The sequence below is a fragment of the Crocodylus siamensis genome, chromosome 6 (assembly GCF_052110815.1).
Source record: "Crocodylus siamensis isolate JL-2025a chromosome 6, ASM5211081v1, whole genome shotgun sequence".
Lineage (NCBI taxonomy): Eukaryota > Metazoa > Chordata > Crocodylia > Crocodylidae > Crocodylus > Crocodylus siamensis.
The window spans coordinates 1,611,161-1,629,157 of NC_143400.1; the positions used below are offsets into that span (position 1 = coordinate 1,611,161).

General features: G+C 67.6%; 4 protein-coding genes across 4 annotated transcripts; 3 read left to right on the top strand and 1 right to left on the bottom strand.

Annotated features, from left to right (window-relative positions):
- Positions 1-2,271, top strand: PSMD8 (proteasome 26S subunit, non-ATPase 8). The gene is made up of 7 exons (XM_090051786.1): positions 1-192; positions 292-364; positions 482-584; positions 673-838; positions 1,063-1,163; positions 1,501-1,612; positions 1,716-2,271. Exons 1-7 carry the CDS (start codon positions 52-54, stop codon positions 1,851-1,853), a joined length of 834 nt encoding a protein of 277 aa, XP_089907912.1. The 5' UTR covers positions 1-51; the 3' UTR covers positions 1,854-2,271.
- A 329-nt stretch (positions 2,272-2,600) lies between these two features.
- Positions 2,601-3,995, bottom strand: GGN (gametogenetin). The gene is made up of 2 exons (XM_090056326.1): positions 2,893-3,995; positions 2,601-2,730 (listed from the first exon to the last, which is right to left on the bottom strand). Exons 1-2 carry the CDS (start codon positions 3,993-3,995, stop codon positions 2,601-2,603), a joined length of 1,233 nt encoding a protein of 410 aa, XP_089912452.1.
- A 1,900-nt stretch (positions 3,996-5,895) lies between these two features.
- On the top strand, positions 5,896-14,820 carry SPRED3 (sprouty related EVH1 domain containing 3). Its single transcript, XM_090054524.1, has 6 exons — positions 5,896-6,268; positions 9,672-9,846; positions 9,933-10,101; positions 10,591-10,676; positions 10,860-11,021; positions 12,262-14,820. Exons 1-6 carry the CDS (start codon positions 6,093-6,095, stop codon positions 12,913-12,915), a joined length of 1,422 nt encoding a protein of 473 aa, XP_089910650.1. The 5' UTR covers positions 5,896-6,092; the 3' UTR covers positions 12,916-14,820.
- Positions 14,821-15,073: 253 nt separating this feature from the next.
- Positions 15,074-17,977, top strand: TSLIG3C (tRNA splicing ligase complex subunit 3C). The gene is made up of 8 exons (XM_090052265.1): positions 15,074-15,124; positions 15,326-15,471; positions 15,614-15,748; positions 15,984-16,165; positions 16,896-16,979; positions 17,213-17,329; positions 17,417-17,584; positions 17,692-17,977. The coding sequence occupies exons 1-8, from the start codon at positions 15,105-15,107 to the stop codon at positions 17,929-17,931; spliced, it is 1,092 nt and encodes a 363-aa protein (XP_089908391.1). The 5' UTR covers positions 15,074-15,104; the 3' UTR covers positions 17,932-17,977.
- Positions 17,978-17,997: the final 20 nt, after the last annotated feature.

Here is a 17,997-nt window from a genome sequence, read left to right on the forward strand (position 1 = left end):
AAAGCGTGCGTGTCGTGCCGTGTGGCGGGCGGGCGCTGCCGACTCACGGCGATGGCGGCGGCCGGGCTGGTGCTGAACGGGGCCGAGGCGGCGGGGCGGGCGGCGGCCGGCATGTACGAGCAGCTCAAGGGCGAGTGGAACCGCAAGAGCCCGAACCTCAGCAAGTGCGGCGAGGCGCTCGGCCGCCTCAAGGTGCGTTCCGGGGTCTCGGCCGCGGGGGAGGGGCGTGAGGGGGTCCGGCTGGGGTCTGCGCCGGGCGGGGGGAGAGTTGCCTTGCTCCTGTCCTTGCAGCTGGCCCTGCTGGAGCTGAACTTCCTGCCCACCACGGGCACCAGGCTGACCAAGCAGCAGCTCGTCCTGGCCCGTAAGTCTCCTGCCCGCCGCCCGTTGCTTCCTGCGGGGCTCTCGGGACCCCCCCGGCCCGGCCCGGCCCGGCCCGGCCCGGCCCTGACGCGTCTCCACCCCTTCCCCCCGCGCCCAGGAGACATCCTGGAGATCGGTGCCCAGTGGAGCATCCTGAAGAAGGACATCCCCTCCTTCGAGCGCTACATGGCCCAGCTGAAGTGCTACTACTTCGACTACAAGTGAGCGTGGGGGGGCCACCGCCCCGGCAGGGCGCCGAGCTCCCCCGGCGGCCCCGGCCCTCACGCTGTCTCTGCCTCTCCGCCCCAGGGATGAGCTGCCTGACTCGGCCTACAAACACCAGCTGCTGGGCCTCAACCTGCTCTTCCTGCTCTCCCAGAACCGCGTGGCCGAGTTCCACACTGAGCTCGAGCGGCTGCCGGCCAAGGAGATCCAGACCAACGTGTACATCAAGCACCCCGTCTCCCTGGAGCAGGTCGGGCCCGCCTGGCCTCCCTCTGGCTGCCCCCCGCCCCCGCGCGGCACGGCACGCAGGGTGCTCCGTGGGCAGAGGGCTGCCCCTGGAAGGGCGTGAAGGTCGTGTCTCTGAGGGAGAAGCTAAGCTCTGCTTTCCCTGGCGACGGGGGCGGGGGGCGGGCGGCTGCGTCTCGGGGGCGAGCGACCAAGCGGTGGCGTGAGCCGGCGCTCTCCGCCCCGCAGTACCTGATGGAGGGCAGCTACAACAAGGTGTTCCTGGCCAAAGGCAACATCCCTGCTGAGAGCTACACCTTCTTCATCGACATCCTGCTGGACACCATCCGGTGAGTGGCGCCCGCCTCTGTCTGCGCCCCACAAGGCTGGTAGCTTCCTGGGAGGTGGAGAAGGGGGTTGAACCCATTTTCTCTCCCTTCTCAGGCAGGGGTTGGGGGTCTTTGATCTGCTACTTGGGGGTTGGGCCCCCGCCACAGGCTGATGGCAGGGGGGTATCCCTGGGGTCCGACAGCGGCAGGATAGGGTCATTCTGGATTCAGGGGCACAGGGGTGGACCTAAGAGTCTTCTGTCCGCTTGGGTATTGAGTCCCAGTACCATGCCCGGCCGTCTCTGGGCATGGGTGAGACCATGTGTGTGCCCCTTTTTTTGCCCGTTCCCCCCGGCAGGGACGAGATCGCGGGCTGCATCGAGAAGGCTTATGAGAAGATCCTCTTCAATGAAGCCACCAGGATCCTCTTCTTCAACACCCCCAAGAAGATGACAGAATACGCCAAGAAGGTGCGGGGCCGGACAGGAGGCCTCAGGGGAGGGGGTTGGGGTTCCTGCCAGGGGCAGCCTGGCAGCTCACCGTGCCGCTGCCCGTCTCTCTGCCTCCCCTCAGCGTGGCTGGATTTTGGGCCCCAGCAACTACTACAGCTTCAGCAGCCAGCAGCAGAAGCCCGAGGACACCACCATCCCCTCCACAGAGCTGGCCAAGCAGGTCATCGAATACGCCAGGCAGCTGGAGATGATCGTCTAGTGCCTCCGCCGGCCTGCCCCCCACCCCCCCGGACTCTCTCTGCTTCCCCCTTCTCTTAGCATCTCCTCCTCCCCGTCCCGCCAATCCATGGGCCCTCGTTTGGGGTTTTTTTTTTAATTATTTAAACATGGGGCTGGGGCCTTGCAATACAGGCGCCAGCTTCCTCCTGTTCCCTGCTGCGGGGGGGAGGGGGGGGGCTGTGACTAGCTGCTGGTCCCCAAGCGGCAGGGGCAGGTGTGGGGGCAATGCCTCCTGGAGCAGCCTCTGGGCTCAGGCTGCCGTTCCCAGGCCCTGGCTTGGAGCTGAGCGGCGGTCACGGCCCAGAGGCCCCCCGGGGCCGCTGGCAGCTTCCAGAGCAGGGACCAGGCCGCAGGCGGGAACCTCTTGGGTTCGATTAAATGGTGGTTTCTTGTACGAACGGGCTGCCTCCGTTCCCTTATTGAGTCCTCACAGGCTGGGCCAGGAGGGTGCAGGCCCTGGAGCTGCCCTGTGAAGGGGCACTTGCGCTCGGATTCGCTGGTTGGGGGAGGATGCTGCCCTGACCCTCTGGCCTAGCTCCCTGCCACCTCTGTCCCCCCCGCCCCTCAGCCCTGCTCTGCGCCTGCTGCTGGTTCGAGCAGCCTTGGGGGTGCTTGGCAGGTCCCTGCAGCGTGCCCAGCCCAGGGAGGTGGCAGGGGCTTCTGGCCGCAGCAGGCGTGAGGGGAGCCACAACTAGGGTTTATTGTTTTTGGAGGAGACGAAGCAGGCTCAATCCTCGTCTCCGGCCGGCTGCTCGTAGGCGTCCATGAGGAACTCGGTGCCAGCTACCAATGACCCAGCCAGGATGGCAGTGGACACCCAGGGGGGCTCGGCCAGGTGGTTGGTGGAGGGGTTCAACCTGCAGAAAGGGGGTAGCTGAGCTGGGCATGGAGCCCCCTAGCCCAGAGGGGGGGCTGGGAGCCAGGCCCCCTGGCTTCTCACCCCAGCTGGGGGGTGAGAGGGGCAGTCAGGGCACTGATGCCTGGCCCCGGCCCCGGGCCCTGCTCGCTCGCTCACTCACCAGGCAGCGACATTGGGGGGCAGCCTCCTGCGCGCCTGGTGCTTGCAGTGGCACCGGCGGGTGCAGGATGTGCCCACGTGGAAGGGCGGCCAGCGGGACATGGGCGGCTCGGGGGAAGGCACGGGCGGCTCCGGTGCCTTCTCTGGCTCTCTGTCACCTGGCGGCTCTGGCCCCTGCCTCTCGGCTTCGGCGCCTTTGCTCTTCTTCGCAGCCTTACCCTTGGGCGCCGGTGGCTTGCGGGGCTTGGCGCGGCCGCGCCCGCGACTGCTGTTGCCAGCACCCTCCTTGCCACCCTTCGGCGCGGGGGCAGGTTCGGGAGCTGCTGGCGGCGCCTCTGTGGCTGGTGGCTCCGGCCCCTCCACCTGCAGCCCCAGGCAGGCGGGTGCCGACGGGGTGCGGAGCTCCTCCGCCCAGGGCCAAGCCTCTGGCGCGGCTGCCAGGGCTGGCAGGGACCCGGGGGCCGGCTGGCACGGCTGCAGGTCAGGGGTGACTGCCCAGGGCATGGTGTTTTCCTCCGGCGTGGGCGCCGGGCTGGGGCTCTGCTCCGCCAAGCTGAGCTGCTGGAACTGGTCCAGGAAGGCCTGGGTGAGGCAGCTGAGCTCTTGCTCCAGCCCCGGCAGCGGGGCGGGGGGGCCTGGCTGCAAGGTGACCTGGCAGAAGAGGCGCAGGACCTGCTCCACCACCCTCTGCACCCCTTCGGGCGCCCGGCTGGGCTCCGGCGCCTGCGCCCCCGGCTCTAGGGGGCTCCGGGGGGCGGCGATGGCTTTCAGCAACCCCCGTAAGGCCGGGCCCGGGGGGTCTCCCTGGGCGCCGGAGCGCAGGGCCGGGGGGGCCAGGGCTTGGCCCGTGCCCTCCGCGCCTGCTGGCTTCGGGGGCGGCTCGGCGTGGCCCCGCGGCTCCCGGTCACCGTGGCCAGGCTGTGGGGCCACGCTGGAGCCCCCCATGGCCGACAGCTTCAGCTTGGGCTTCTTGGTGCCGCTCTTGCCTGGCGCCGGCGCCTCCCTGCTGCCCGCGGGCGTGGGGCCCGAGCCCCCGGCTTCGGGCTTGGTCTTGCCCTGGCGTGGCTCGAGCTCGGGGGGGGGCTCCGACTGCAGGTTGCCCATGGTGCCACAGCGGCCTGGCGGGGCGGGGGGAGGTGGATGAGCAGGGGCCGCCTCAGACCCCCGGGTTCCCCGCCACGCGGGCACGTGGCCTTGGCGCTTCCTGCCTGATCCCCCCCGCTGGCTCGCTGAGCCCTGCCAGGACCCCTGGAGCAGCCCCGCTCTGGCTGATGGTGCCATCTCCCCATTTTACAGGGGGGAAAACTGAGGCCTCTGCATTGGGGCTAGGGGGAGCTATGCCCTGGGTGTAGTAGCAGGGCTCCCCTCATGGGCGGGCTCGGGAAGGCCGGGACAGCCTCCGTGCCTCAGTTTCCCCCCACTCGCTGAAGAGGGCGGGGCCGGTAACGCCCCCCGGGGGTGAGCGACGAGCCGGCGCCTCCTGCGGCCCCCCCGGGCCGGGCTCGGGGCTGGGGGCGGCGGAGCCGGGAGGGAAACTGAGGCAGGCGCGGGCGGAGCCCCCCCCGCACTCACCGGGCCGGGCCGGGCCGGGCCAGCTCCGAACCGGCGGCCCGAGCCCAACGGCCGGGGCTGGAACACGCGCCCGCCCCTCCGGGGCAATACCTCGCTTATAGCGCCCCCCAAAACCCTGGGCCTGACCCCAACCCCCCCAGGCTTACTGCCTAGAAGTGCCCCCCAGGCCCTGTCCTGTTCACCCCCCAGATGGGCCACCCCCCGTGCCGCCAGTGCCAGATGTGCAGCTCCCCCCAACCCCGCTTTGCCCTCTCCGCCACCGATGTCCTCTGCGGCCTCAGGCAGGTCCCGTCCCCTCGCCTGCGCCTCAGTTTCCCTTTCTCTCAAGCTGGCTTTCCCCGGCGGGGGGGGGGTGTCTAGAGACCCAATGAAAAGGGGGGGGCAGGGAGGTTTGCAGCCGGGAGAGAACAACTGCCCCCCCGCCCCCCAACTGCCTCCCCAGGGGAGAGCTCCCCAGCCTCAGCTGCCATGGGGGATGTAATGGGCTGCGCAGGGAGCTCCGGCACCCCCGTCCCCTGGGCACTTCTGGGAGGGGTGTTACCCAGGGGGGCAGTTCTCCCCGTGGGGGCATTACCCCCAGAAGGGACATTCTCCCCCCAGTGGGGTCCACTCCTGGGTGGGGTATTACCCCAAGGGAGCACTTCTCTCCCAGGGGGGCAGTTCTGCACGGGGTATTACCCTGGGGGGGGGAGTTCTGGGGGGGTATTACCCCCAAGAGGGACACTTCTCCCCCGGCGGGTCCACTCCTGGGTGGGGTATTACCCCAAGGGAGCACTTCTCTCCCGGGGGGCAGTTCTGCACGGGGTATTACCCTGGGGGGGGAGTTCTGGGGGGGTATTACCCCCAAGAGGGACACTTCTCCCCCGGCGGGTCCACTCCTGGGTGGAGTATTACCCCAAGGGAGCACTTCTCTCCCGGGGGGGGCAGTTCTGCACGGGGTATTACCCTGGGGGGGGAGTTCTGGGGGGGTATTACCCCCAAGAGGGACACTTCTCCCCCGGCGGGTCCACTCCTGGGTGGGGTATTACCCCAAGGGAGCACTTCTCTCCCGGGGGGCAGTTCTGCACGGGGTATTACCCTGGGGGGGGAGTTCTGGGGGGGACACTTCTCCCCCGGCGGGTCCACTCCTGGGTGGGGTATTACCCCGGGGGGAACACTTCTCCCGCAGGGGGGCCCTTCTGGGAGGGGTGTTACCCAAGGGGGGGCACTTGCCCCCCACGGGGCCGTTCGGGACGCATCCCCATGAGCTCCGGGTCCTGGCTTGGAGCCGCAGGTGGGGGCACCCCAACCACCCCCAGCTCGGGGCCCACGCCGTGCTGCTCCGGGGCCGGGGGGTTACCCAAAGGCGTGGCCTTTCACCCCAGGCCTCTCCCTTCCCGAATTTAAGCTCCCCTCCTCCAGGGGCGGTAGGACCAGGAGGTGGAAGCCGCCCCCTCGCCTGCATCCCCGGCCCTCGCCGCCGCCGCAGCATCCCCGCTCGCCGCGGGCCGGCGCCGGGCGCGGGCGGAGGAGGCCGGGCCGGGCCGGGCCGGGCCGGGGGCCCCGGGAAGCCGGGCGAGGGGGCGGCACGAAGCGGGAGGCGGGCTCAGCCCGGAACATGGCTGCGGGAGCCGCGCGGGGCCCCGGAGGATGCTCCGGGCACCGGCGGGCGCCCGCGGCCTGGCGCCCCTGAGAGCCCGGGGGGGCAGGGGCGCGAGGGCGAGCAGGCGCCGGGGAAGCAATGGATTGCAAAGCCCGCGGCCATCCAGCACCCGCACACGCCGCCCGCACACGCGCACACGCGCGGCCACAGCCATGGAAACAGAGTGAGTCGCTCCCCGGGTCCGTCCGTCCGCCGCCCCGGCCCCCCCGCCGCCGCAGGAGGGCCCGGCTGCCCCCGGCCGCCCCCACCCCCGACAGACCCTCCAGGAGAGGCCAGAAGCGAGAGCGGCCTCGGCGGCCCCCCCGGCTCCTAAATGCGCCCCCGCTGCAAGAACGCCCCCCAGCCCAGCCAGCCGGGGGCTTCTCCTCTCTCCCTTCAGGGTTTTCAATGAACTGGACAGCGCCCCCCCCCCGCCCCAGCCCCAGTCCTGTCTTTTTTTTTTTTTTTATGAATGAAATCCTCCCCCTTTCCACAGCACTTGGGGCGGGGGGAGCGGGCATGTGTGTGCACGCGAGCCTGGGGAGGAGACGCCGGTGGGATTCAAAGGGGCGGGGGGCTGGGGTTGGGGTGGGGGGGAGCCCTGTGTTATTTGTGAATCAATCCCATTTGCATCGGGTTTCATTCATAAAAAAAAAAAAAAAAGCCTCCCGGCCCCTCTTTCTCGCGCAGGGCGGGGGGGCTCATTGCTTGTCTCAGCCTGTGGGGGTGGATATAAGGAAAAGAAGTGCGGGGGGGGCTTGGCTGTATACCCCCCCGTCCCCAAAACAACACAGGCCAAAGCAGCTGGATCATCCAGGCTTCTTTCCACCTCCCCCCCCAGTCTGGGTGCCACATAGAGAGTGGACTAGAGATGGGTGGGTGAAGACGGACATCGCCCCCCCCCACCATGGTTCACCTGTTGTTTATTGAAGAAACCAGGACAAAGAGCTCCTGGGGGGGTCACGTGACCCTCCATTCACAAAAATCCAGCCCCGGGTTTCCATTGAGATGGGCTGGAGAGCCGCAGCCGTGTCCCGCTCGCCGCCCGCGTGCCGTGGGGAGCCGGCCTGGCGCGGGCCGGGGCGGGGGTGAGAGGTCATGGCTGGGGGCAGGAGACGGGAGGGGGGGCCGGACCGCAGGGGTGCCATCGATCACGCCGGGGGGGCTGGCATGGGTGCCGACGGCCTGGGTTGGGTGGCGGGGGGTCGACGGCGTGTCTTTGGGGTGGGTTTGGCTTGTTTTTGCGGTCCCGTGGGGGGGGGTCGACATGGGGGTGGATGCTGTGTCTTTGGTGGTGCTGGAGGGTGGGGAGTTGACATGGGTATCCAGGCCGTGTCATTGGCATGGGGGTGGGAGGGGGTGTTTGGCATGTGTGTCCATGCCGTGTCTTTAGCAGGGCTGGTGGGGGTTGGCATGGCTGTATATTTGGAGGGGGTCAACATGGGTGTCGATGGCGTGCCTTGGGGTGGGTTGGACATGGGTGTCGAGGCCGTGTCTGTGGTGGGGGGTTTGGCATGGGTGTCAATGCCGTGTCTTTGGTGGTGGTGCTTCGGGGGGGTTGACATGGGTGTCGATGCCGTGTCTTTGGCGGTGTGTGGGGGGTGCTCAGGATGTGTGTCATTGCCGTGTCTTTAGCAGGGCTGGGTAGGAGCTGACATGGGTGTCAAGGCCGTGTCTTTGGCGTGGTGGTGGTGGGGGGGTTGTTTGGCATGCATGGTGATATCGCGTCTTTAGCATGGCTGGGGGGGGCTGACATGGGTGTCGATGCCGTGTGTTTGGCAGTGGGAGTCTGACATGGGTTTTGATGGCGTGTCTTTGGGGTGGGGTCGACATGGATGTCTATGCTATGTCTTTGGCCTGGTGGGAGGGTGGTATTCGGCATGCATGTTGATGCCATGTCTTTAGCAGGCCTGGGGGGTTGACATGGGTATGGATGCCGTGTGTTTGGTGTGGGGTGTGGAGGGGGGTGTTCGGCATGCGTGTTGATGACATGTTTTTAGCAGTGCCGGGGGGATCGACATGGGTGTCGAGGCTGTGTCTTGGACCCGGTGGTGGCGGCGGTGGGGGGTGTTTGGCATGCATGGCGATGTTGTGTCTTTAGCAGGGCTGGGGGGGTCGACATGGGTGTCGATGCCGTGTGTTTGGCAGTGGGGGTTCGGCATGGGTGTTGAGGCCGTGTCTTTGGTGCCGTCGTGGGTGGTTCATCATCCGTGTCAATGGTGTGTCTTAGGGAACCTGAGTTTGTGCATGTCGAGGCCGTGTCTTTGCTGTGAGGGTGGAGGGAGTTCAGCACGCGTGTCGAGGCCGTGACTTTACCGGTGCTGGGAAGTTGACACATGTGTCGAAGCCGTGTCTTTGGCACTGGGGGGATCGTCACAGGTGCTGTGGCTGGACATGGCAGCCAGCCCTAGTGGGTGGTGATCCTGTCCACAGGCGGTTCGGGGGCTTTCTTTGCATTTCCCTGGCCCCCTTCTGCAGGGGCCTGGACACCTGGGTTCTGTCCCCTGCCTCTCCCACTGTCCTGGCCTGGGGGCCTCAGCTTCTCCACCTGTGAAATGGGCGTAGCGGGGCAGTTCGTCACTGGCCCCCTTTCTTAATCGGTTCTGCTGCAGTTAAAGTGTCTGGTTTATTCCTAGAAATGGGAAGTATTCCTTCTGGCCTCAGCTGGGTGGGAGCCGGACGCCTGGGTCCCAGGCCCGGCAGGGGAGGGGGCGGGTGAACTTAGTCCAGTGGGTCTGGGAGCCTGGACGCCTGGGTTCTTTTTCCCCAGCTCTCCTGCTCTGTCTCCCGGGGGGAGGAGGCTCAGCTTCTCCACCTGTGAAACGGGCATAGCAAGGGAACAGAGCAGAGAGATGTGTGCGTGCATCCATGTGTGTACGCATGTGTCTCTGTGTGCTCGTGCTCACGTGCAGGCGTTTGTGTGCATGTGTGCCTATGGGTATGGGCATCTGTGCGCATGCGTGGGCATGTGTGTGTGTAATTGTGTCTGCACATGCCCCCGTGTGTATGTGCATCTGTGTGCATGTGTCATCACACATGGGCATCCATGCACGTGTGGGCATATGGGTGTATGCATGTGTACATGCACAGGTGTGTGCATGCATGTTTGCATGCATGTGTACATACGTGTTCATCTGCCTGTGTGCAGTTGTGTGTATGCCATTATGCATGTGCATCCCTGCACGTGTGGGCATCCCTGTGCAAGAGTGGTCGCTTTGTGTGGGGGGGGTACAAGGGCATGCATCTGTGTGTGTACACCCTTGCATGCATCTGTGTGTCATCCTGCATGTGTAAGTATCCATGTGCATGTATAAGTATACGTGCATACACGACTGCCTATACATGTTGTCACATGTGTGCATCCATGCATGTGCATAAATGGGTGTGTACCCATGCATCTGTGTGTTGTCCTACTCACGTGGGCCTACCTGTGCGTCCATGCATATGTGTGCAAGGCAGGGGTGCCTGCCCAGGCAAGCCCGCAGCACGGGGATGGCAGGTTACGTGCCGGACACCAAGTGGGGGTGTCACGTGAGACGCGCGATGCCCTCCGCCAGCCGTGACCCGCAGCCCTGGCGTCCCCGCAGGTACATGCTTCGGGTGCGAGCCGTGGTGATGACCCGTGACGACTCGAGCGGCGGCTGGGTGCCCGTGGGCGGTGGCGGCCTGAGCCACGTCACCATTGCCAAGGGCCACCGCGTGGACGACGGTGGCCGGCCCCGCCACTACCTCATCCGCGGCGAACGGCTCCGTGACCAGGCAGTAAGCTCCTGGCGGGGAGTGGGGGGGGGTCTGGGGGGCTTGCGGGGGGCCACGCCGGAGCCCCCCTCACCCCTGTGCCCCCCCAGACCATCCTGGAGTGCGCGCTGCGGCGGGACGTCGTCTACAATAAGGTGAACCCCATCTTCCACCACTGGCGCGGGGGCGATGGCAAGTTCGGGCTGACCTTCCAGAGCCCCGCAGACGCCGCCGCCTTCGAGACCCGCGTCCAGGCCGCCCTCGACGAGCTCGCCCGAGGTGGGGGGGCGCCAGGGCCGGGGGGTGGTATCAGGCTCCCTGGGTACCCCTGGGGGGTGGAGGGTATCCAGGGGGTAGGATCGGGGTGCAGCAGCCTGGTGAGGTACCCAGGGTGGATTTGGGGGGGATATCCGGGGCATGTGATAAGGGTGCGGGGGCCTGGCTGGGTACCTGGGGGGGCTGATTTTGGGAGGCTAGGGGCTGATGGGGCATCCAGGGGGGTGGGATTGGGGTGTAGGGGCCTGACTGGGTACCCAGGGGGTAGACTTGGGGGGCTGGTAGGGTATTCAGGGGGATGGGATTAGGGTGCAGGGGCCTGGCTGGGCGCCCAGGGGGCTGATCTGGTGGGGCTGGGACTTAGCTGTGTTTTGGGGGGGTTCAGGGTGCAAAGGCCTGGCTGGGTACCCGGGGGGGCTGGTTTTGGGGGTGCAGGGATGTGGGGGCCAATTTTAGGGGAGCAAACGCCAGCCACTTCTCCATCCACCCCAGGCTCCCTCTCGCCATCCTCCTCCTCCTCCTCCTCTTCCTCCTCCTCCTCACAGGACGATGCCAACGGCATGGACGATGCGGCCGTGGTGAGTCTGGGGGCGCAGATGCCCCCCTGGTGGGGGGGTTGTGGGGTACCAGGGTACAGCTGGGCTTGCAAGCCAAGCAGGGCTGGGTGCGGTCGGTGCCTGGATGGGAGATGGGCAGTGACGGAAGGGGTGCTCTGCCCCGGGGCGGGGGGTCCCAGGCTCACACCCTTGCCCCACCCCCAGCTGCACACGGACAGCGAGTCCTCGTCCAACAGCCGCAAGGAGATGCTGCCCAAGCCCGGCACCATCGTGACCAGCGAGTCATCCTCCAGCTGCTACGTGTGCTCGCCCGCCTCCGAGGACTTCCCCTTCGGCGCCCCTGTGCCCGCCGCGCCGCCCGCCCAGGTGCGGGGGGCCCGGGGGCTGTGTGGGATGGGGCTGGGGCACAGGCGTGTGTGTTTGCACAAGGGCGGGTGTACATGTGGAGAGGGCATGTGCACTGGCGTGCCTGAGGAGTGTGCAGGTGTGTCGGTGTGTGTGCACAGGTGTGGGCATGCATGCGGAGAGGGCATGTGCGTGGGCATGCATGAGCAGGGGTGGTGCGCAGGTGTGTGTGCATGCATGGTGTGTGTAAGCATGAGGGTGGGTGTGCAGAGAGGGCCTGTGCATGGGCACGCATGAGCGGCCTGTGTGCACAGGTGTGTGTGTATGTGCGTGCACAGGTGTGTGTGCATGTGCTTGCAGAGGTGAATGTATGTGTGTGCAGAAGGGTGTGCACAGGGGCTGTGTGCATATGCACGAGGGTGTTTGTGCAGGGGCTTGTCTGTACATAAGGGGTGTGTGCACGATGTGTGGACAAGAGTGTATGTGTGTGTGTGTGTGTATGCACAGGATTTGGGTGTGTACAAGAGGCATGCACACAAGCGAGCATGCTTATGCACAACAGGCATGTGAACCAGGGTGTACATGTGTGCACAGGTGTGAGGATATAGGGGCGTGTACATGGACATGCACAAGAGTGAGCATATGTGCCTGTGTACATGGTTTGTTTGTGCGTGCTTGCATGGGTGCATTGAGTGTGCACGGGGACGCACGAGTAGGTGTGCACTGAGTGGCTTGCATGAGGGTGAGCATGCACAGGTGCGTGTGCATGGGGGCATGCGCACACAGGCACAGAGAGCACGAGTGCATGACAGTGAGCGCTCTGTGGTGCGACTGTGCACCCCGGGGGCATACGCACGGGGGCAAGCGTGCGCAGCTAGGCCAAGGGGGTGCAGGGGCACATGCCCAGGCTGTGTCTGCAGACCCCGACCCGCTGCCCACCATCACGGCACCCCTTTACCAGCCCCCGGGACGTCTGCGGCTCCCGCACGGTGCCCCGCTCCACTCCCCGGGGATGGGGCAGGTGCAGAGAAGGGCAGCGAGGGGGGTCGGTGCTGCGGGGGGAGACGAACGAGGCCAGGCCCGGCAGGGTTAGGAGAGAGGTGCTGGGGGGGGGACAGGACAGGGGGTTACACCGTACGAAGAGGGGAAGAGGCGGTCCCGGGGGCTAGACTCGCCCCAGAGACCCTGAGATGGCGTGTAGGGGGGCAGGGGGTGTCCTCCAAGCCCCAGCTCCCGGAGTCACGGGACCCTCCTGTTCCAGGTCCCGCTGCAGCCACTGTCGCTGCCCGCTGAGGCCGAGCTGCTGGAGACGCTCCCGCCGTGCCCGGCGCTGTGGGGCACCAAGGGCTACGAGGACTACCGGCGGGCGGGGGGGGACCAGGCACGCGCGGCGCCCCCCCCCGCCGCCCCTCCCGGCCCCCCGCCGGCAGCCCACTTCGCCAAGGCCCCGCGCCCGGACCCCAAAGCCTCGCCCGCCTGCCGCATCCGGGCGGCGCCGTCGCCCCCCAAGCCCCCCAAGGAGCCGCGGGCGGCGGGGCCGGGGCCGGCGGGGCCAGGGGAGGACGACGCGGCCCCCCCGCGCTGCGTGTACTGCCGGGACGTGTTCAGCACGGAGGAGAACGGGCGCGGGCGCTGCGCGGACGCCCCCGACCCGGCGGGGCGCTGCGTGTACCAGCTGAGCTGCCTGTGGTGCGCCGAGAGCCTGCTCTACCACTGCATGTCGGACGCCGAGGGCGACTTCTCGGACCCCTGCTCCTGCGACCCGGGGCACCCCCACTTCGCCCTGCGCTGGCTGGCGCTCGTGGCCCTCTCGCTCGCCGTGCCCTGCCTCTGCTGCTACCTGCCCCTGCGCGCCTGCTACTGGTGCGGCGGACGCTGCGGCTGCTGTGGCGGCCGGCACAAGGCTGCCCGGTGAAGCCCGGACCGGGCCCCGGACTCTGGACCTCGGGGGCGGCGGCCGCCGTCCAGCGCCGAGCGCAGCTGGAGGGGGGGTCCCGGCCGTTGTACAGCGCCGAGCGCGGCCGGCAGGGAGGGGGGTCCCGGCCGCCGTCCGAGCGCGGGGCCGGCAGGCAGCTCTGAGCATGCCCCCCACCCTCTCTGTGGGTCAGGCCCTGAGTGCCCGCGATTTTGGGGTCTTTTTTCCCCCCTTCTGAAATTTCCACGTTTTTGGGTCGTTTTTATACGGATCAAGAGAAAAGGACACCCCCCCATGTCCGCCTCTCCCCGCAGGAAGAAGCTGCGGGGGGCAGAGACTCCTGTATGTCCCTCTTGGTACCAAACCCCCCTTGGCACTAATAACCCCCTGGGCACCCTGGGGGCCAGGTGGTGCTGCAGGGGAGGCTTCTGGGAGTGGGCGGGGTCTGGGAAGAGCCCCGCCTCCTTATTTATATGTATTTATTTATTTATTTGTAACCCCCCCGGGTTGGCCCATGGAGGGGAGTGGGGCTAAGTTTGTGCTGCCTGCCCTGGGGTCAGGAGTTGCCATCAGCATCTGTCTGCCCTCATCCTCCTTGGCCCGTGGCAGCGTCAATCCAGAGTGACTCCAGTTCAGCCCGGTTTTGTTCCCAGGGTCAGTCTGGAGTGACTCCAGTTCAGCCTGGTGCTGTTCCCTGGGGCTGTCCGGAGCGACACCGGTTCAGCCCGTTGCTATTCCCTGCATCAATCCGGAGTGACTCCAGTTCAGCCTGGTGCTATTCCTCAGGTCAATCCGGACTCACTCCAGTTCAGCCCCCTGCTATTCCCCGGGTCAATCTGGAGTGACTCCAGTACAGCCCAGTGCTGTTTCCTGGGGCCGGTCAGAGTGACACCAGTTCAGCCCAGAGCTGTTCCCTGGCTCAGTCCAGAGTGACTTCAATTCAGCCCAGTGCCAGTCCTTGGGTCAATCCGGGGTTTCTCCAGTTCAGCCCAGTACTATTTCCCAGGTCAATCTGGAGTGACTCCATTTCAGCCTGTTGTTAGTGACCAGGTCAATCTGGAGTAACTCCATTTCAGTCTGTTACTATTCCACAGGTCAATCCAGACTCACTCCAGTTCAGTCCACTGCTGTTCCCTGGGTCAGTCCAGAGTGATTCCAGTTCAGTGCAGTGCTGTTCCCCAGATAAACCTGGAGTGACGCCAGTTCAGCCCGGTGCTATTACCTGTGTCAATCCGGAGCGACTCCAGTTTAGCCCAGTGCTGTTCCCCACATCAATCCAGAGTGACGCCAGTTCAGCCCGGTGCTATTACCTGTGTCAATCCGGAGCGACTCCAGTTCAGCCCAGTGCTGTTCCCCACATCAATCCAGAGTGACGCCAGTTCAGCCCGGTGCTATTCCCGGGTCAATCCGGAGCGACTCCAGTTCAGCCCAGTGACCTTCCCTGGGCCACAGGCCCCTCCACGCCCTGCCGCTCTGGAGACGCCTCTTTCTATGCGCCCGGTGCCTGGGCCCCCCCTCGCTCCGCCCATCCTTTAATTTTTATTTATTCCCCCTCTCCCGCCGCCTGCGTGGCGTCGGGCGGGCGGCGGGGGCGTCTCCGTCGCCCTCTCGGGAACCTTTTCACGCTCTTTTCGGGCTCCGATGCCATGGGCAGGGGAGCCGGGGGCTGCGGGCCCAGGCCCTGGGGCCCCTCCAGCCCCGGCCCCCCCTCCACCCGGGGCGGCCCCTTCACTCCCCCGTGTGCTGTACATTAAACCGTAGCCACCCTGCGTGCCCGGCCCTGTGTCTTCCTCGCTCCCGGGTCCGGCAGAGCTCTCGTGCGTCGCACGGGGCCTCGTGCGCGGCGGAGGTTCCCGCGAGGGAGCAGCGGCTCCCACGAGAACACCCCGGGCTCCTGGCAGGAGGTGGGACAAGGGTGGCCGGGGATTGGCTCAGAGGCGGGCGGAAAAGGACGGGGCCCTCCTGATTGGGGGAGGAGCGGGCGGGAATCCAGCTGGGGTGGGCGCTGATGGGCTGAGAGGCGGGAGGGAAGCTTTGATGGAGAAGGGAGGGGAAAGCCCGCTCTGATTGGCCGGGAGCCTCCTTCACCGCCTCCCGCTCTCCTCTCAGCCAATCCCCAGCCAGCGGGGGCGGGGCCAGCGAGCGGGCGGTCTGCGCAGGCGCCGCCGGAAGTGCGGGGGGGGGGGGACATGGAGCGCGAGGTCGCCGGGTAGGAGGGCAAGGGTCGGGGGGGCAGTAGGGGGTTAGGAGGCATGGGGCAGTGGGGGTGGGACTGGGGGTGCAGGGGGCACGAGGTGGGGGCTGCAGGACGGGGGCACTCGGGGGCGCTGGGAGCCTGGGACGGGGGGCTGGGGTGGGCGGGTCGAGCCCCAGGGCCGTAGCAACCCCGCCCCCCCCCCGCCCTCGCCAGGTGCCCGGGGCCGCCGGGGCCGGAGGCGCTGGCGGCGGTGGCGGCGGGCGGCGCCGGGAGCGCGGCGTTCACGGGCCTGTGCGTGCGGCTGGCGGCGGAGCTGCGGGCGCGCTGCTCCCTGGAGGAGGACGTCAGCCCCCCGCGGGGTGAGTGGTGGGCGCCAGCTCCCTGCTCTGCCACCGCTGCCCCGGGCGGCCCCGGTCACGTCTCCCAGCCGCGCTCCGCAGCGGGGCCGGGGGCCCTGGTGGGGGCCGGTGCTGACGGGCGGGGGGGGCTGCCCTGCCACAGGCCCCGAGGACGCCGAGACCTTCGCCATCGAGATGAGCGGGCTGCTGGCCGAGCTGCGCTGCCCCTACCTCGCCCTCACGACCGGGCCCCCTGCCGCCCGCCTTGCCCACCCCCAGGCCTGCCTCCAGCTGCTGGGTAAGTGAGGCGGGGGGACGGGGCAGGACCCCTGGGTCCCACTGCCGGCTGGGGGGGCTCTGGCTTAGAGCAGGGACTGAGAGCCCGGGTCCCGTGTCTGGCTGGGGGGTGGAGCAGGGCAGGGAGCCTGGCTCTGCGGGAGGACTTGGGGGCTAGTGGTCAGAGCAGGGTACGGGGGGTGGGGGGCTGGGAGAGAGCCCTGGAGCCCTGACACCTGCCCCCCCCCCCCCCCAAGGCTTCCTGAGCTCCGAGCTGCAGGCTGCGCAGATCCTGCAGCGCCGGCGCTGCCACGCACCGGAGCCGGGGGCTGTGGCCGAGGCCCGGCGGGAGTTGCAGCTGCTGTGCCAGGTGTTGGGCCTGCCCCTGCCCCCCCCGGGCTGCCCTGGCGCCCGTGTCCTGGCAGACATCCACGCCAAGGTGAGTGCCCGGCCTGCGGCCACGATCCAGGGGGCAGAGGGGGAGCGTTCCACTTGGCCACTCCACCCCAGAGCTGGCTGCATGGGGGTGTGCCAAGGGCCTGATCTGGGGATGCTGGCTAGGGCACAGGGTGGGGAAGGGAGCAGGAGGCTTTTCGCAGGGGGTGTTAACCTGGGTTGGCACTGCCCGCTCTACCCCAGAGCTGGCTGCATCGGGGCCCTAGGGTACAGCAGGGGCTGGGCCTTATCCAGGGCTGGAGGAGGGGCAGCAAGGCCTGTTCCCAGACACGGTGTTATACTCAGCCACTGCTGCCTGCTCCACCCCAGAGATGGCTGCACTGGGGCTCTGGGTGACCTGGGGTAGGTCCTTTGTAGAGGGCCCCGATCCGGGGGCACTGGCTAGGGCAGGGGGTGGGGAAGGGAGCAGGAAGATTCACCCAGGTGGTATTATACTGCCTGCTCCACCCCAGAGCTGGGTGCAGTGGGGGAGGGGGTGTTCCTGGTGTGGGCCCCAATCCAGAGCTGAGTGAGGGGAAGTGGAGCCTGTTCCTAGGTGGTGTTATACTCTGCCATTACTGCATGGTCCACCCCAGAGCTGGCCGCATCGGGGTGCAACAAGGGCCTGGCCCTGACTGCCTGACACCCGGGAGCCTCCGTTGCAGAGTAATTAAAAGCCCCCCCCACAGTGTTTCTCTTTCTAGCCCCCCCAACCTTGTGCCCACCCCCACCAGGTGACTCAGGCCCTGTCTGCTCTGCCCGGGGGCAACCAGGAGATGGCACCGTTGCTCAGAGTCCCCCTGACATCGCCTCAGTGGGTATGTGGGGGGGCACGAGGGCACCCTGGGAGTCCGGCCCCATGGATCCCAGCAGAAAGCTCCCCCCAGTAAGGGGGCCGCACTGGTCTAACGGGGGGGTCTTGTCCATGGACACCTGGGTTTTCTCCCCAGGTTTGGGGGTGAGAGCGGAGGGGTCTCAATGCCTGGATTTCTCCAGCTCCAGGAGGGGCGTGGAGGCCGGGGGGGCCCGGGCTGATCCCTTGCCCCCCCAGGAGGTGCTGGAGCGGATCCACGAGGCGCTGAGGGCCGAGTACGAGTGCCGCCGGCAGGTGATGGTGACGCGCTTCGCCGTCACCCTCCAGTCCTTCCAGTGGGCCGAGAGGGCGAAGGTGAGAGGTGGGGGGGGGTGCAGGGGCCGGGCCCCGATCCTGCGGGGGGGCAGAGCCCCAGGAACGGTATCCCCCGCTCCCCCCCAGGAGCACGGCGTGGCCCTGCCAGATGTGCTGACCTCTCTGCGGCGCGTGGGGGCTGAGCCCTCGGCCGTGACCTTGGCCCGGCTCCTGGCCGTCCGCGCCGACGCCTCCCGCCTCGTGCCCACCAGCGCCGGCGCTGCACGCCTCCGCACCAGCTGCTCCATCAACAAGGTACCCATGCCCCACCCCGGGAGGGCTCCCCCCGGTCTGGATCGAACCCAGGACGCCAGGGAGCTGGATCCCGGCCCCCCCTCACTCCCCCCCGTGCCTCCCCGCAGGTGCTGATGGGCAGCGTCCCGGACCGGGGGGGCCGCCCTGGCGAGTTGGAGGCCCCCATGCCCAGCTGGGAGCCGCGGCGCCAAGGGGGGGGTGGTGGTGCCCGCAGGGGGAGGAAGGGCAAGAAGAAGATCAAGCCCTTGGAACAGCCCCATGCAGCCAGCTCTGGGGAGCTGGAGTCGGGGGGCAAGGGCCAGAGCCCCCCGGTGCCTGGGGGGGCAACAGAGGGGCAGGGCTCCTGAGTTTTTTGCACTGAAAACGGGTTTGGGGGGGGGGGGCTAGGACACCTGGGTTCCCTGGCTCTGGGG

Bases quoted from the DNA above. Each gene is read 5' to 3' on its own strand.
- SPRED3 (XM_090054524.1), top strand. From the start codon at position 6,093: ATGCTCCGGGCACCGGCGGGCGCCCGCGGCCTGGCGCCCCTGAGAGCC. The intron at 6,269-9,671 runs GTGAGTCGCTCC...GCGTCCCCGCAG, and splicing joins GCCACAGCCATGGAAACAGA to GTACATGCTTCGGGTGCGAG. The intron at 10,102-10,590 runs GTGGGGGGGCGC...CATCCACCCCAG, and splicing joins CCTCGACGAGCTCGCCCGAG to GCTCCCTCTCGCCATCCTCC.
- TSLIG3C (XM_090052265.1), top strand. From the start codon at position 15,105: ATGGAGCGCGAGGTCGCCGG. The intron at 15,125-15,325 runs GTAGGAGGGCAA...CGCCCTCGCCAG, and splicing joins ATGGAGCGCGAGGTCGCCGG to GTGCCCGGGGCCGCCGGGGC. The intron at 17,330-17,416 runs GTGAGAGGTGGG...GCTCCCCCCCAG, and splicing joins AGTGGGCCGAGAGGGCGAAG to GAGCACGGCGTGGCCCTGCC.
- GGN (XM_090056326.1), bottom strand. From the start codon at position 3,995: ATGGGCAACCTGCAGTCGGAGCCCCCCCCCGAGCTCGAGCCACGCCAG. The intron at 2,731-2,892 runs GTGAGTGAGCGA...CCCTTTCTGCAG, and splicing joins CCCCCCAATGTCGCTGCCTG to GTTGAACCCCTCCACCAACC.
- PSMD8 (XM_090051786.1), top strand. From the start codon at position 52: ATGGCGGCGGCCGGGCTGGTGCTGAACGGGGCCGAGGCGGCGGGGCGG. The intron at 365-481 runs GTAAGTCTCCTG...CCCCGCGCCCAG, and splicing joins GCAGCAGCTCGTCCTGGCCC to GAGACATCCTGGAGATCGGT. The intron at 1,613-1,715 runs GTGCGGGGCCGG...GCCTCCCCTCAG, and splicing joins TGACAGAATACGCCAAGAAG to CGTGGCTGGATTTTGGGCCC.